The sequence below is a fragment of the Pygocentrus nattereri genome, chromosome 2 (assembly GCF_015220715.1).
Source record: "Pygocentrus nattereri isolate fPygNat1 chromosome 2, fPygNat1.pri, whole genome shotgun sequence".
NCBI lineage: Eukaryota > Metazoa > Chordata > Actinopteri > Characiformes > Serrasalmidae > Pygocentrus > Pygocentrus nattereri.
This window is the reverse complement of record NC_051212.1, coordinates 21725778-21738359: the sequence shown is the minus strand read 5'-3', so window position 1 is coordinate 21738359 and position 12582 is coordinate 21725778. Positions and strand designations below refer to the sequence as shown.

The 12582-nt window shown below is 40.3% G+C and overlaps 1 protein-coding gene across 1 annotated transcript; it reads left to right on the top strand.

Annotated features, from left to right (window-relative positions):
* Positions 1 to 655: 655 nt before the first annotated feature.
* Positions 656 to 11459, top strand: faah2b (fatty acid amide hydrolase 2b). Its single transcript, XM_017718774.2, has 11 exons — positions 656 to 936; positions 2061 to 2143; positions 4115 to 4251; positions 6544 to 6753; positions 7190 to 7309; positions 8768 to 8903; positions 8988 to 9105; positions 9516 to 9635; positions 9796 to 9907; positions 10625 to 10813; positions 11143 to 11459. Exons 1-11 carry the CDS (start codon positions 751 to 753, stop codon positions 11316 to 11318), a joined length of 1587 nt encoding a protein of 528 aa, XP_017574263.1. The 5' UTR covers positions 656 to 750; the 3' UTR covers positions 11319 to 11459.
* The last annotated feature ends 1123 nt before the right edge of the window (positions 11460 to 12582 follow it).

Genomic DNA, 12582 nt, shown 5'->3' with positions numbered 1-12582 from the left:
GAATAGTATGTTGCAGTAGACTAGAATATAGTTGGTGTGCTGTACATTGTCATGAACAGGTTCACTACCAGCTTGTTAATAAAGACTCTTTTGCAATATAGGAAACAAATAGAATATTTATAGTACATTTATATTATATAATGTTGTGCAGTATAGTATAGTATATTATAGTATAGTATAGTATGTTGCAGCAGATTAGAATATAGTTGGTGTATAGTATGTTGCCATGACCAGCTTTATTACAGGCTCGCTAATAAAGTGCTCTGTTGCAGTATAGGAAACAAATAGTATATTTATAGTACATTTATAGTACAATATAGTATAGTACAGTACATTACAGTATAGTACAGTATATTACAGAAGACTACAGTATAGTTGGTGTACAGTACAGTACATTACAGAAGACTACAGTATAGTTGGTGTACAGTACAGTACAGTACATTACAGAAGACTACAGTATAGTTGGTGTACAGTACAGTATAGTACATTACAGAAGACTACAGGTGTACAGTAAAGCATCGCAGGCATCGTAATGGACGGGTTCACTATTGGCTCGTTAATAAATAGTCGTTTTATGTGTTTATAGACTCTGTCCTCGTGCTCCCTGAAGACAGGCCAAAGTTTAACACACAGGTTGACATTGCGCGCAGTGCATCTACGTCCAATACAGTACCGTCTACCCGGTGCATGCTGGGAAAAAAGAGGGACACTAGACACTGACTTGGCTCCTTTAAACTAACACACTGCAGTATGGGGTTAACGGTGGGCGAGAGGATTCAGAAGTGGCTCCTGCGAGCAGTTTCGGGATTCTTCTTCGCTGCGTTTCGGCTGTTTTCGCGTCCAGAGCCGGTCAGACCCGCAAAAGTCCCTCCAGTCAGAAACCCACTGCTTACTCTGCCTGCAGTGCAGCTGGCCGAGAAAATCCGCAGGAGAGAGGTTTGGAAACTTGGTCACCTTCACTGTACCAAGCCGAGGAAAGAATCGAGCCGAAATGATTGTCTGCTTCGTGCGCTGTAAAGTTAGCCACGCATTTTCTGTAATAATATAATAGAATTTGAATTGAATGGTGGGACGTGTAGTTTTGTGCATGCGCAGACACGCCCACAGTGCTGTGCATGACTCTTAAAATGTACTATAGTCACAGCACCGTTAACATTACTGCATAACTCATTTGCGTATTCCATATCTATCACTGTGGAGACAATGTGTGATATTTAATACGCAAATACAGGGAATTATACGTTGTATTAATAAAAAGGTGCACTTTTGCGGTTCTGCGATTACAGACTGTAGCTCATCTGTTTCTGTGCATAATTTGTTACCTTGTTGATCAGTAGTGAGAACCCCCACCAGACCACCACTAAGCATGCATTATTTGGGTTTTGGATTATTCTCAGCACTCCAGTACCAAACGGACACTGAAAGTGGATATATGAACAATGAGTGTAAATACCTTTTAAAGTGACCCATGAGTATGTGTGTGTATTCAGTAGTGGTCCTGTGTGACTCCACAATGCAATTGTAGAACTACAACATGGATATGATAGTAGTTATGAAATATGAAGTAATTATGAAAAATACAGTCATATGCTAAAGTCTAGACACCCTGGTCAAATTACATATTTTGTTGATTTTTAGAAATTGTCCACTATAAATTTGCAGAAATATAATATATTTAAAACTGTAGAGGATATTTTATTTTTACTTAGAAAAGCAACTAAACATGTACGTTGTTTAAAGTTGCATGCAACTGTATATAATACATACACTGTCATATTATTGTGTATTTCTCTTTACTTAAAGCTATGGTATGTCAGTGCTCTGTACAAACTCACTAGTGCCACTCACTTTTTCTACTGGCAGTGACACTCTGCCTGGCTTCACTGAGGGGTTTAGCGATGAGATTTAATCAGCTAGGTCCATGTCCACTGCCTCTTTCTAGTCAAAGCACAAAAAACACCAGCCATATGCTCAGACACCAATGTTCAGCTAGTAAAGCCTCACGTTGATCATTATGATTAGACTTCATGCACATTCTCTCCTGTTTGTCCTGAATACAGGTGACGAGTGTAGAGGTGGTGCAGGCCTATATTGACAGGATCCAGGAAGTGAACACACTACTCAACGCAGTGATTAAGGACAGGTGAGGACTCGCCTTTACAGGTCCCCTCACGTAGTTCTGTCTGTTTACACGTGTGTAGGTACAGCTCTTGCAACAGCAGAGCTGTACTGGCTCAGTAAAACCCACAACAAGAGTATGACTGCACAGAAGTCAAAGGTAATACATCAACACTTTAACACAATTCAGTGTTACTTTTGCACTAAGGCCTTATTTACAGCCACTGATAAAAGTTTTTTAACAGCATTCAGGCCATTTCTGCTGACCTCTTTCTTTTGACCTCTAAATGATCACGGGAGGGAACAGAATACAGAAACGGTACTTGAAAACCAGTACTGTGTAAAAATATTACTCAAGTGGTAGTATGGAGCCAAAAATATACTTGAGGGAAAGTAAAATAGATCTACATCACAAAAAAGTGACATACATTTTTGGCCCCATAGATCCTCTTTTTTATGTGGTACATAGATATTATTTTGTAGATAATTATGATTTGACAAAATAAAAAAAACTAAAAAGTAAGTGACTTAATAGGTATAGTTTTTTAACTGTAGGACATGCTCTTTCAGTAAATGTAAAAAGCATCTCTTTTTAAATATAATCAACTTAATACAAGTAAAAAATGAATGGTTTGAATGGAATGAATGGTTAAATAGATAAAACCCGAAGAGGAAATTTGTGAATGAACTTCTTGACTTCTTGAGTCTTGAGTGCCATTTGGTTGCCAAGATGTTTCTAAGCCATTGCTATTGTATCTTTGGTGGTTGTTAAAGTGTTGTTGGACTGTAGCTATGTTAGTCAAGGTAGTTGCTAAGGTGTTTTGCTGGGCTCAGCAAACGTCTGTATCTCTGATACGCCTAATTTACACCTGTTGGTGTGAGTGATGCAGTAGAGCGAGCATCACAACTCGGTCACACTGGCCTTTCATATAAATGATAAATTATAAATGTTTTCATATAGAAGTGCATGGTATACTTGTTTGTCCTGGGTCACATACTGACTTGTGATTAAACAAAAGTTTCAAGCCTGGTAGACCACCTGGGAAATCCGTTTGCAGCACAGAATGTCTAGTATTTTGTCATGAATTTAATTAAATAAAAATAAAGAGGCTTTTATGTTTCCGTACGATTTTCTGTTTAATTTTCATAGATTTTCATGGCTTATTTCAGTGTATTTTGCTGTGTGACACTGTATTCTCCATGTCTATTCTCTAAACACAGTGCCCCTTTACTGCTGCCTGTGTGAAAGCGCTGACCACTTAACATGTGAAAAGCAAGACTTTTCGCACTATGTGTGAATCAGGTCTAAGCTACGAGAATGTGCTGTTGTTCACATGATCTGTCGCTTCAGAACTCTTTAGAATTACTTAATTAGTTTCCCGCTCCTGCTTGTAGTGGGCTGGTTTCCTGCTCGCTAATGTGTACCACACTGAAAATTAGTTCTGCGCAGCAAGATATTGTAGTGGGTCCTAGAGGAGTGCAGACTTATAGTTGCAAGGTCGTTGCTATGTTATCCCAAGTTGACAAGGTGTTGCTAAGCCATTGCTATGGTATCCCAGGCGGTTGCTAAAGTGTTTCTAGGCCATATTGGTCAGTACTGGGAAGTTCTTGTTATTGCACAAAGATGAATAAACATAGTCATGAGCAGTTTAAATTGTATGCTCATGTGAATTTGATTGAGTCCTTTAATAAATAAATAAATAAAAGGAAAAAAAAGATTTGTAACAAGTAATTTGAAGGTTTGAATGAAAATGTAAGGAATAATAGTATGTTTTTTTTCATTTCTAACTGTAAATAAGAGTACACATATTCAATTTCAATAGTACTTAAGTACAAACCAAAATAATTCTTAAGTACCGTAATGAATTACTTAAGTATTTTCCACCCCTGTAAATGATCTGAGATACTGTTTAAAACCAACTTCTTGTGTGTCTCTACCTATTTATGATTGTTGTATAATGTCTCTTATGAAGTAGCCTCTCTGTGTCTCTTTCAGGTTCTCTGCGGCTCTGTCAGAAGCAGCTCACGTAGACCGGCTGATCGATGAGGAGACGGGAGGAGAGGAGGCACTGGCAGATCGACTTCCTCTGCTGGGCGTGCCCTTATCTGTCAAAGAATCTTTCTTTTTACAGGGTAAACACGCTGTAATACAACACCCACAAAGCAAAGGCTTTATTCAGCATCACAGCCACACTACGTACCGTCAATAGATTCCATTGAAGTTCCTATTTTTACTGATACTATAAAACAGTTTCATTTAGGGGTGTTAACTGTTGTATTGTAGTTTATATCAAGATAATCTAATTATCAAGCATGATCATAAGTTCTTCCATGAAGAGCATCGTATCTGTTACATGAAACATGAAAAGCACCTATAGCAACTTGAATTAGATATGCAGCCAAAAGCATGAGGAAAAATCTTTTGAAAACTTATAAGCACTTTGAGGCCGATAGTTAAGGGCAGCTTCTTAGAAATGTTTTTGAACCGAATTGAGAACAATTTGTCACTGTGTTTGCACACTGTGAAATTCACTTAACCCATCCGTGCAGTGAAACACCCACATACATGCACACTTGTGAACACACACACTAGGGGGCAGTGAGCACACTTGCCCGGAGCAGCGGGTAGCCCTATCCACGGTGCCCGGGGAGCAATTGGGGATTAGATGCCTTGCTCAAGGGCGCTTCAGTCATGGATTGTCAGCCAAGGGGGTCGAACCAGCAACCTTCCGATCACAGGGCTGGTTCCCTAACCTCCAGCCCATGACTGCCCCAGTAGTTGGCTAATGCAGAAGGAAGCCACAGAGTTATCTGCTAGGAAGCCAAGTACGATGCCTGTATTAGCTTTTACATTTGTTAATTTCCTTTTTCTCTGTGGAGAGGGGAGTTCCGGGGGTGGCTGGTGATTCATATTTATGTCATGCATGCTTCGTATTGCAGTGAGACGGATGGCCAGTCAGTCAGTCAATCCATCCATCCATCCATCCATCCATCCATCCATCCATCCATCCATCCATCCATCCAAAAGATTGAGCGCACCTGGTTTCGCTGTTTTTGTTCATTTTCTAAGTAAAACTTAACACATCCTCTTCAGAAAACACGCTGCTGCAGATTTTAATACACAACTGCTGTTTATTTGCTGAAATGAACATATATACTATATTGCCAAAAATATTCACTCACCCATCCAAATAATTGAATTCAGATGTTGCAATCACCTCCATGGCCACAGGTGTATAAAACCAAGCCCCTAGGCCTGCAGACTGCTTCTACAAACATTAGTGAAATAATGGGTCGCTCTCAGGAGCTCAGTGAATTCCAGCATGGTACCGTGATAGAATGCCACCTGTCCAACAAGTCCAGTCATGAAATTTCCTTGCTACTAAATATTCCACAGTCAACTGTCAGTGATATTATAACAAAGTGGAAATGATTGGGAACGACAGCAACTCAGCCACAAAGTGGTAGGCCACGTAAAATGACAGAGCAGGATCAGCGGATGCTGAGGCACATAGTGCACAGAGGTCAGCAACTTTCTGCAGAGTCAGTCGCTACAGTCCTCCAAACTTCATGTGGCTTTCAGATTAGCTCAAGAACAGCATAGCGAGCTTCATGGAATGGGTTTCCATGGCCGAGCAGCTGCATCCAAGCCTTACATGACCAAGCGCAATGCAAAGCGTCGAATACATTGGTGTAAAGCACCACCACTGGACTCTAGAGCAGTGGAGATGTGTTTTCTGGAGTGATGAATCATGCTTCTCCGTCTGGCAATCTGATGGATGAGTCTGGGATTGGCAGTTGCCAGGAGAAATGGTACTTGTGTGACTGCATTGTGCCAAGTGTAAAGTTTGGTGGAGGGGGGATTATGGTGTGGGGTTGTTCTTTAGGAGTTGGGCTCGGCCCCTTAGTTCCAGTGAAAGGAACTCTTAATGCTTCAGCAGACCAAGAGATTTTGGACAATTTCATACTCCCAACTTTGTGGGAACAGTTTGGGGATGGCCCCTTCCTGTTCCAACATGATTGTGCACCAGTGCACAAAGCAAAGTCCATAAACACATGGATAAGTGAGTTTGTTGTGGAAGAACTTGACTGGCCTGCACAGAGTCCTGAGCTCAACCCAATAGAACACCTTTGGGATGAATTAGAGCAGAGACAGCGAGCCAGGCCTTCTCATCCAACATCAGTGTCTGACTTCACAAATGTGCTTCTGGAAGAATTGTAAAAAATTCCCATAAACACACTCCTACAACTGCACAGGATGGTGACATCATATTAAACCCTATGGATTAAGAATGGGATCTCACTCAAGTTCATATGTGAAGTCAGAAGCATGAATACTTTTGGCAATATAGTGTATATATAAAAATCTTGGTTGGCTGTACTAGTAACTGTACCTTTTTCCTTCTCATCCGTCCTGTCCTGCAGGCATGCCCTGCTCTGCTGGGTTGGTCTCCCGAGCTGGAGTGCTGGCCAGTGGAGATGCCCCTGCTGTAGCTCTGCTGAAGAGGGCTGGAGCCATTCCTGTAGGAGTGACCAACACACCCGAGCTCTGCATGTGGGTGGAGTCCAGCAACTATCTGTACGGCATCACCAAAAACCCCTATGACACACAGAGGATATGTGGGGGAAGCTCAGGTAGGTAGTCTGGGTGGGGTGTACATCTCTGACATTTCCACAGTTTAGTTCAATTATGATGAATATGGCTGTTCACCGTAACACAGTCATTTGGAGGATGATTAAGAATTAGTTTAAAAACACACAGATTGTGCTAGTTCTGTTTACAGAGTAGTGGAATATAGATAACACAAAATGATTATGTATTTATTTGTTCATTTGTTTGAAAATAGAGTATTTTATTCTGGACAAAAAAATAACAGATTTTTAAAATGATTTTGAAAATATAACAACACTGTTGAATTGGCACCTTCAGTTTGATCACAATGCATTTATGCATTTTATACTTTTAATAAACATATTGCAGTAATTTTAGATCTTACCACTGAGGTGACGAATATGGGGACATTCAAGTAATGTTTTGAAGTTGACTTCTCCAGTCTGTTCTACTCTGTAGGTGGAGAGGGCAGTATTTTGGGCAGTGGAGGGTCAGTGATCGGGATTGGTTCAGATATCGGGGGCAGCATCCGTATGCCCTCCTTCTTCAATGGCATATTTGGGCACAAGGGAACAACAGGTACAGTCTAACCTTGTGATACATATAAAGAATACTTTAAAATAGCGGTTTGCTTTTAGAGGCATTAGATGCTTTTAATGTCTGGTTCCTATCACTGTCATATTTGTGAACTATATGACACTTGACTTGAATCTACAGTCAAACTTTGGCATGCTGACAGAGCATAGTGAAGACCTGAACGTTTATGAAACCCATTGTTTTGTTTCCACTTTGGGAGGGAGGTCTTTCAGTGCCATGGCCCCCAAACTCTGGAATGATCTTCCTCAATCCCTCCAGGACAGCTTTCTTTCTGTACCTTCAAATCTGACTCTTTCATGAGCATTTTTCTTCCTCCTTCACTGCTTAGTCTTGATTTTTTTTCCTCCCCATGCTACATGAAGCGACCATGGGCTTGTGAAAGGCACAATATAAATGTAACTTATTATTATTATTGTTATTATGGTTATTATTATTGTTGTTTGCCCAGTAAGCAAACAAAGCTATTTAGACCTTCACTACTCTGTTATGAAAGCATCAAAGAGGACAAACATTTCGCTAATTAACATAGTAATTAGGATGACTTAATGATCAAGGCTCTAAATTTCACATAAGCGCTGTATGAAAATGCATTTAAAAATGTTTTTTTTTAAAAATAGTCATACATGGGTCATTCCACCATTGTGGTGGCAAATGGTGTCCCACAACTTGAAGGCCATGAAAATGAACTCAAAATGTGAAGAAACCACAGATGATGTCTGCATATTATTTGCTATATTCAAATAATCAACAAAAAAAACAATAATTCTTCTTATTGGACTTATATTAATAATCTTTATTCTTGTTGTGCATAAAAAAACAGCACATGTAAGCTGTGACATCTCAAATGCTCATTTATTATTTTTATGAGAAACAACAATTTTGACATTTGCTTTTCAGGTTAAATTGTAAAAATGTATAAATAAATATATATATATATATATATATATATATATATATATATATATATATATATATATATATATATATATATACACACACACACACACACACACACACACACACACACACACACACACACACTTTTGTTTTGTCACAAAAAAAAGATTAGTGATGTAAATAGTGTAATTGAAAATGAAACAATATCAGCATGAATGCAAAACTTTACTGATGCTGTTCAACTACAAATCAACAATTTGCCACTGTAATTGTAGAATGACCCATGTCATCATTCTCTTATAGACAAGCATTTCCAAGCATTTAAGAAAATGCCATAAGATTATGGAAAGCGCACATTTAATCAGACTTTTTGACTGGAACTGCTTATCTAAGAATAGCTGCTGTGCTGCTGGAGCTGTGACTGTGTACATATCATTTGTGTATTTAGATGAAAAGCAGAAAAAGGTTGAAGTTAGCATTCTTGCTATACTTCATAAATTCATCTCTATGACTCCTGAAGTGAAACCCTGCTCTTATTTGTAGGGATTGTCTCTAATGATGGTCAGTACCCTCCTAGCTCTGCGCGCCAGCAGGAATTTCTGAGTACAGGCCCAATGTGTCGCTATGCTGAAGACCTGCTGCCTATGTTGAGGATAATGGCCGGAGCCAATGCAGACAAGTAAACGTGCTCGGACATCCGTATTTACACTCAGTCAGAACTGCGGAATCAGTTGAATGCCATCTGCTGTCATTTCATTCACAGGCTTTCGCTGTCATCAGACGTGGACCTGAAAAAGCTGCGTTTCTTTACAGTAGTAGACGATGGTGGATCCCCACTGACCTCCCCTGTCGACAAACAGCTTGTTGAAGCACAAAGAAAGGTGATAAAATCATCAAATCATTCTATAATCCTGACCTACATTTCATTTTCCATGTCAACTCACTCTGCCTGTTGTGAAGCACATTTAGATTTATCATTTATTATTCAGTTCCTACGAATATAGAAGGTACTATGAAACTCATTTGTATGGGCCCTTAGTTTTAATATTCCATCAAATTAAAAAATCTACATAATTCAATGGTTAAGATGTAAACAAAGCTGATAGTGGTTAGATGTGAAAGGGTGAATTGCAGAGAAACAGTGATATTGTACATTTCTTTAAGGGGTGGTGATAGGAACCAGACGTCATGTTCTTTACAATGTACCATTTCACATCAGACCATCATAGATGGAATTTGCACCATTGAACAAGTACCAAATAGAGTGTTTTGCTGTTATTGATGTTTACAGGTGGCTCAGCGACTAGAGGCAGATCTGGGAGTGAAAGTGAAGGAGATCAGCTTCCCTCAGCTGAAATACTCCTACCAGATCTGGGACACATTTTTGGCTCTGCCTGATGAAGATGGCAAGGTTGGTCTCTAAATGTTGTGGACTAGGAGATGCACTTATGATTTGTTAGTATAGGCTTAGCTTTCAAAAGCATGTGAGTTCAGAGATCAGAAAAACTACTAATTAGGACGGGTCCAGAGCGATACTTGCTTTACCATTACTCACTGTTTGTGTGTTCCAGCCACCGCAGCCTTTTGTGGAGCTGATGGCAGATGGAGGTCCAGCTGTGTGGCCGGTTTGGGAGCTCATCAAGTGGCTGTTTGGGAAATCAGACCACACGATGGCTGCCATTAGTAATACATATACAATCAAAATGAACAAAATCAAATATAGACCCAATTATTTAAATGCAGTCACTGCCAACCCACACCTGAGCCAGCCCTATATCCAGATTATATACAGTCAGCTTCATAATTATGCTACACTTTGCACAAAAACTGGTCATGAAAAAATGACTTTGTGGATAATCAGCTCAATCTCAACAAAAATGTGAGGGAAAAACCTAATATTTAATTTAAGTAAATTTAGTTTAGGAAACCTCACAACAAATCATGAGTCACAATTAATGGTACCTCTGCATTTAATACTTTGTGCAACTTACGTTTGCCAACATAACAGCAATCTCCTCTATAATGCTTGATGAGATTGGGGAACTCAGAGCACAGCCTCCTCAATACAGAATCTCTCCAATCTCTCCAAGTCCTCTCTTTTATTCACTCCCTCACACACACACACACACACACACACACACACACACACAATCTAAGCTGTTTATCCTTCTGGGTCGGGGGGTGCTGGAGCCTATCCCAGCCGTCATAGGGCGGAAGACAGGAAACACCCTGGACAGGTCGCCATTCCATCGCAGGGCACCTACTTGTTTAGTAAAGCTGTTTTCAATGGGGTTTAGATTAGGGGTCAAGCTTACACAGCTTTGTGTGATTCGGGTGTGTTTTTATGGATCACAATCTTTTGGCTGTATAGATAACCATCTTCCATTTCATCTGATTTAGGTTTGGCTTTTCTGAAGAGCATTCACAGTGCGACACCATCACAGTTCATCCTCCAGCAGAAAGAGACACTGCAGCGCAGTATGGAAGAGGTGCTGGGCACTGATGGAGTGCTGCTGTACCCCCCTCACCCAGTCCTGGCCCAAGAACACCACCATCCATTATTCACACCTTTCAATGCTGCTTACACAGGTCTGTTTCTTTAGTTTTGCTCTGGAGTGACTAATGTAGCCAGTGTATATAGGCACCTGCTAGCATTTTGCGAATTGCATGTCTAAAGCATCATGCCTCAAACCATATTGTGATTTTTGACCCTATATTCTGTTGTCTATTAAAATGGACACAAGTATGTAGCATAGCTAAAACAGTAGTAGCAGCCATCTTGAAGCCTGAACCATGTCTGTTCCGTTTTTATAGATGACAGTAACTAGTAGACCTATTGCATTACAAAAAAAGTTAGATACAAAACAAAAAAGTAGTTTGCAGTCCTGAACTCATCTATATTATCAATACCTTTACAGCGATCTTCAATATACTGGGTCTGCCCGTTACCCAGTGTCCTCTGGGGCTGAGTGTGGAGGGGTTGCCGCTAGGCGTTCAGGTGGTGGCCGGGAAGCTGCAGGACCGTCTGACCCTGGCGGTGGCTCTGTACCTGCAGAAAGCCTTTGGTGGCTGGAGAGACCCAGGAGCTACCTAAGATACTAGAACAGCGGAGCTTTATTACTCCAGCTTCAATAACAGTGGTGCTTATTAGAGGTTTACCACATGAGTTTGCATCTGAGAACTGAGATTGTTAGTAGTGGTGTACTGTAAATAAACATTATACAGTTAAAAAGGACTTGAATGTGATGTTGCTGTCAAACCAATGGCACCCTTATGATCATTGAAACTAGAGCAAGTTTTTTGAGAACGTAAAAAAAAGCACCAAATCTGAAGGCTAATCATTCATTAGTCTGGCTTAAATATTATTATTACTACTATTATTACATTCTACAGCCTGCATTCTGAAATCTGGACACTGATTATTTTAAGTATTACTCTAAAACATTTGTTTATTAATATGACGTTACGCTGGACATACACTATTTCCAGCAGTATTCGCTCGTCTGCCTTCACATGCATATGAACTTCATATGAGTGACATCCCATCCTTAATCCATAGGGTTTAATATGACGTTTAGCCACCCTTTAAAGCTATAACAGCTTTCAGCTCTTCTGGGAAGAAATCACAAGGTTTGGGAGTGTGTTTATAGGAGTTTTTGACCATTCTTCCAGAAGTGCATTTGTGGGGTCAGACACTGATGTTGGATGAGAAGGCCTGGCTCACAGTTTCCACTCTAATTCATCCCAAAGGTGTTCTATTGGGTTGAGGTCAGGATTCTGCAGACCAGTGTTCTTCCAAACCAAATTTGCTCATTTATGTCTTTATGGACTTTGTGCACTGGTGCACTGTTGTGTTGGAACAGGAAGGGGCCACCCCCAAAGCATGAAATTGTCCAAAATCTCTTGGTTTGCTGAAGCATTAAGAGTTCCTTTCACTGGAAATAGGGGATGAGCCCAACTCCTGAAAAACAACCCTCCACCAAACTTTATACTTGGCACAATGCAGTCAGACAAGTACTGTTCTCCTGGCAACCGGCAAACCCAGAGTCATTTGCCAGATGGAGAAGTGTGATTCGTCACTTCAGAGAACACGTCTCCACTGCTCTAGAGTCCAGTTGTTGTGCTTTATACCACTGCATTTGACGCTTTGCATTGCGCTTGGTGATGTAACGCTTGGATGCAGCTGCTCGGCCATGGAAACCCATTCCATGAAGCTCTCTACGTTTTCTTGAGGTAATCTGAAGGCCACATGAAGTTTGGAGATCTGTAGTAAAACACACTGGAATTCACTGAGCTCCTGAGAGTGACCCATTCTTTCACAAATGTTTGTAGAAGCAGTCTGCAGGCCTAGGTGTTTG

Coding starts and splice junctions, on each gene's coding strand:
- faah2b (XM_017718774.2), top strand. CDS start 751: ATGGGGTTAACGGTGGGCGAGAGGATTCAGAAGTGGCTCCTGCGAGCA. Junction 2,144..4,114: donor AACGCAGTGATTAAGGACAG/GTGAGGACTCGC, acceptor TGTCTCTTTCAG/GTTCTCTGCGGCTCTGTCAG. Junction 7,310..8,767: donor TGGGCACAAGGGAACAACAG/GTACAGTCTAAC, acceptor TCTTATTTGTAG/GGATTGTCTCTAATGATGGT.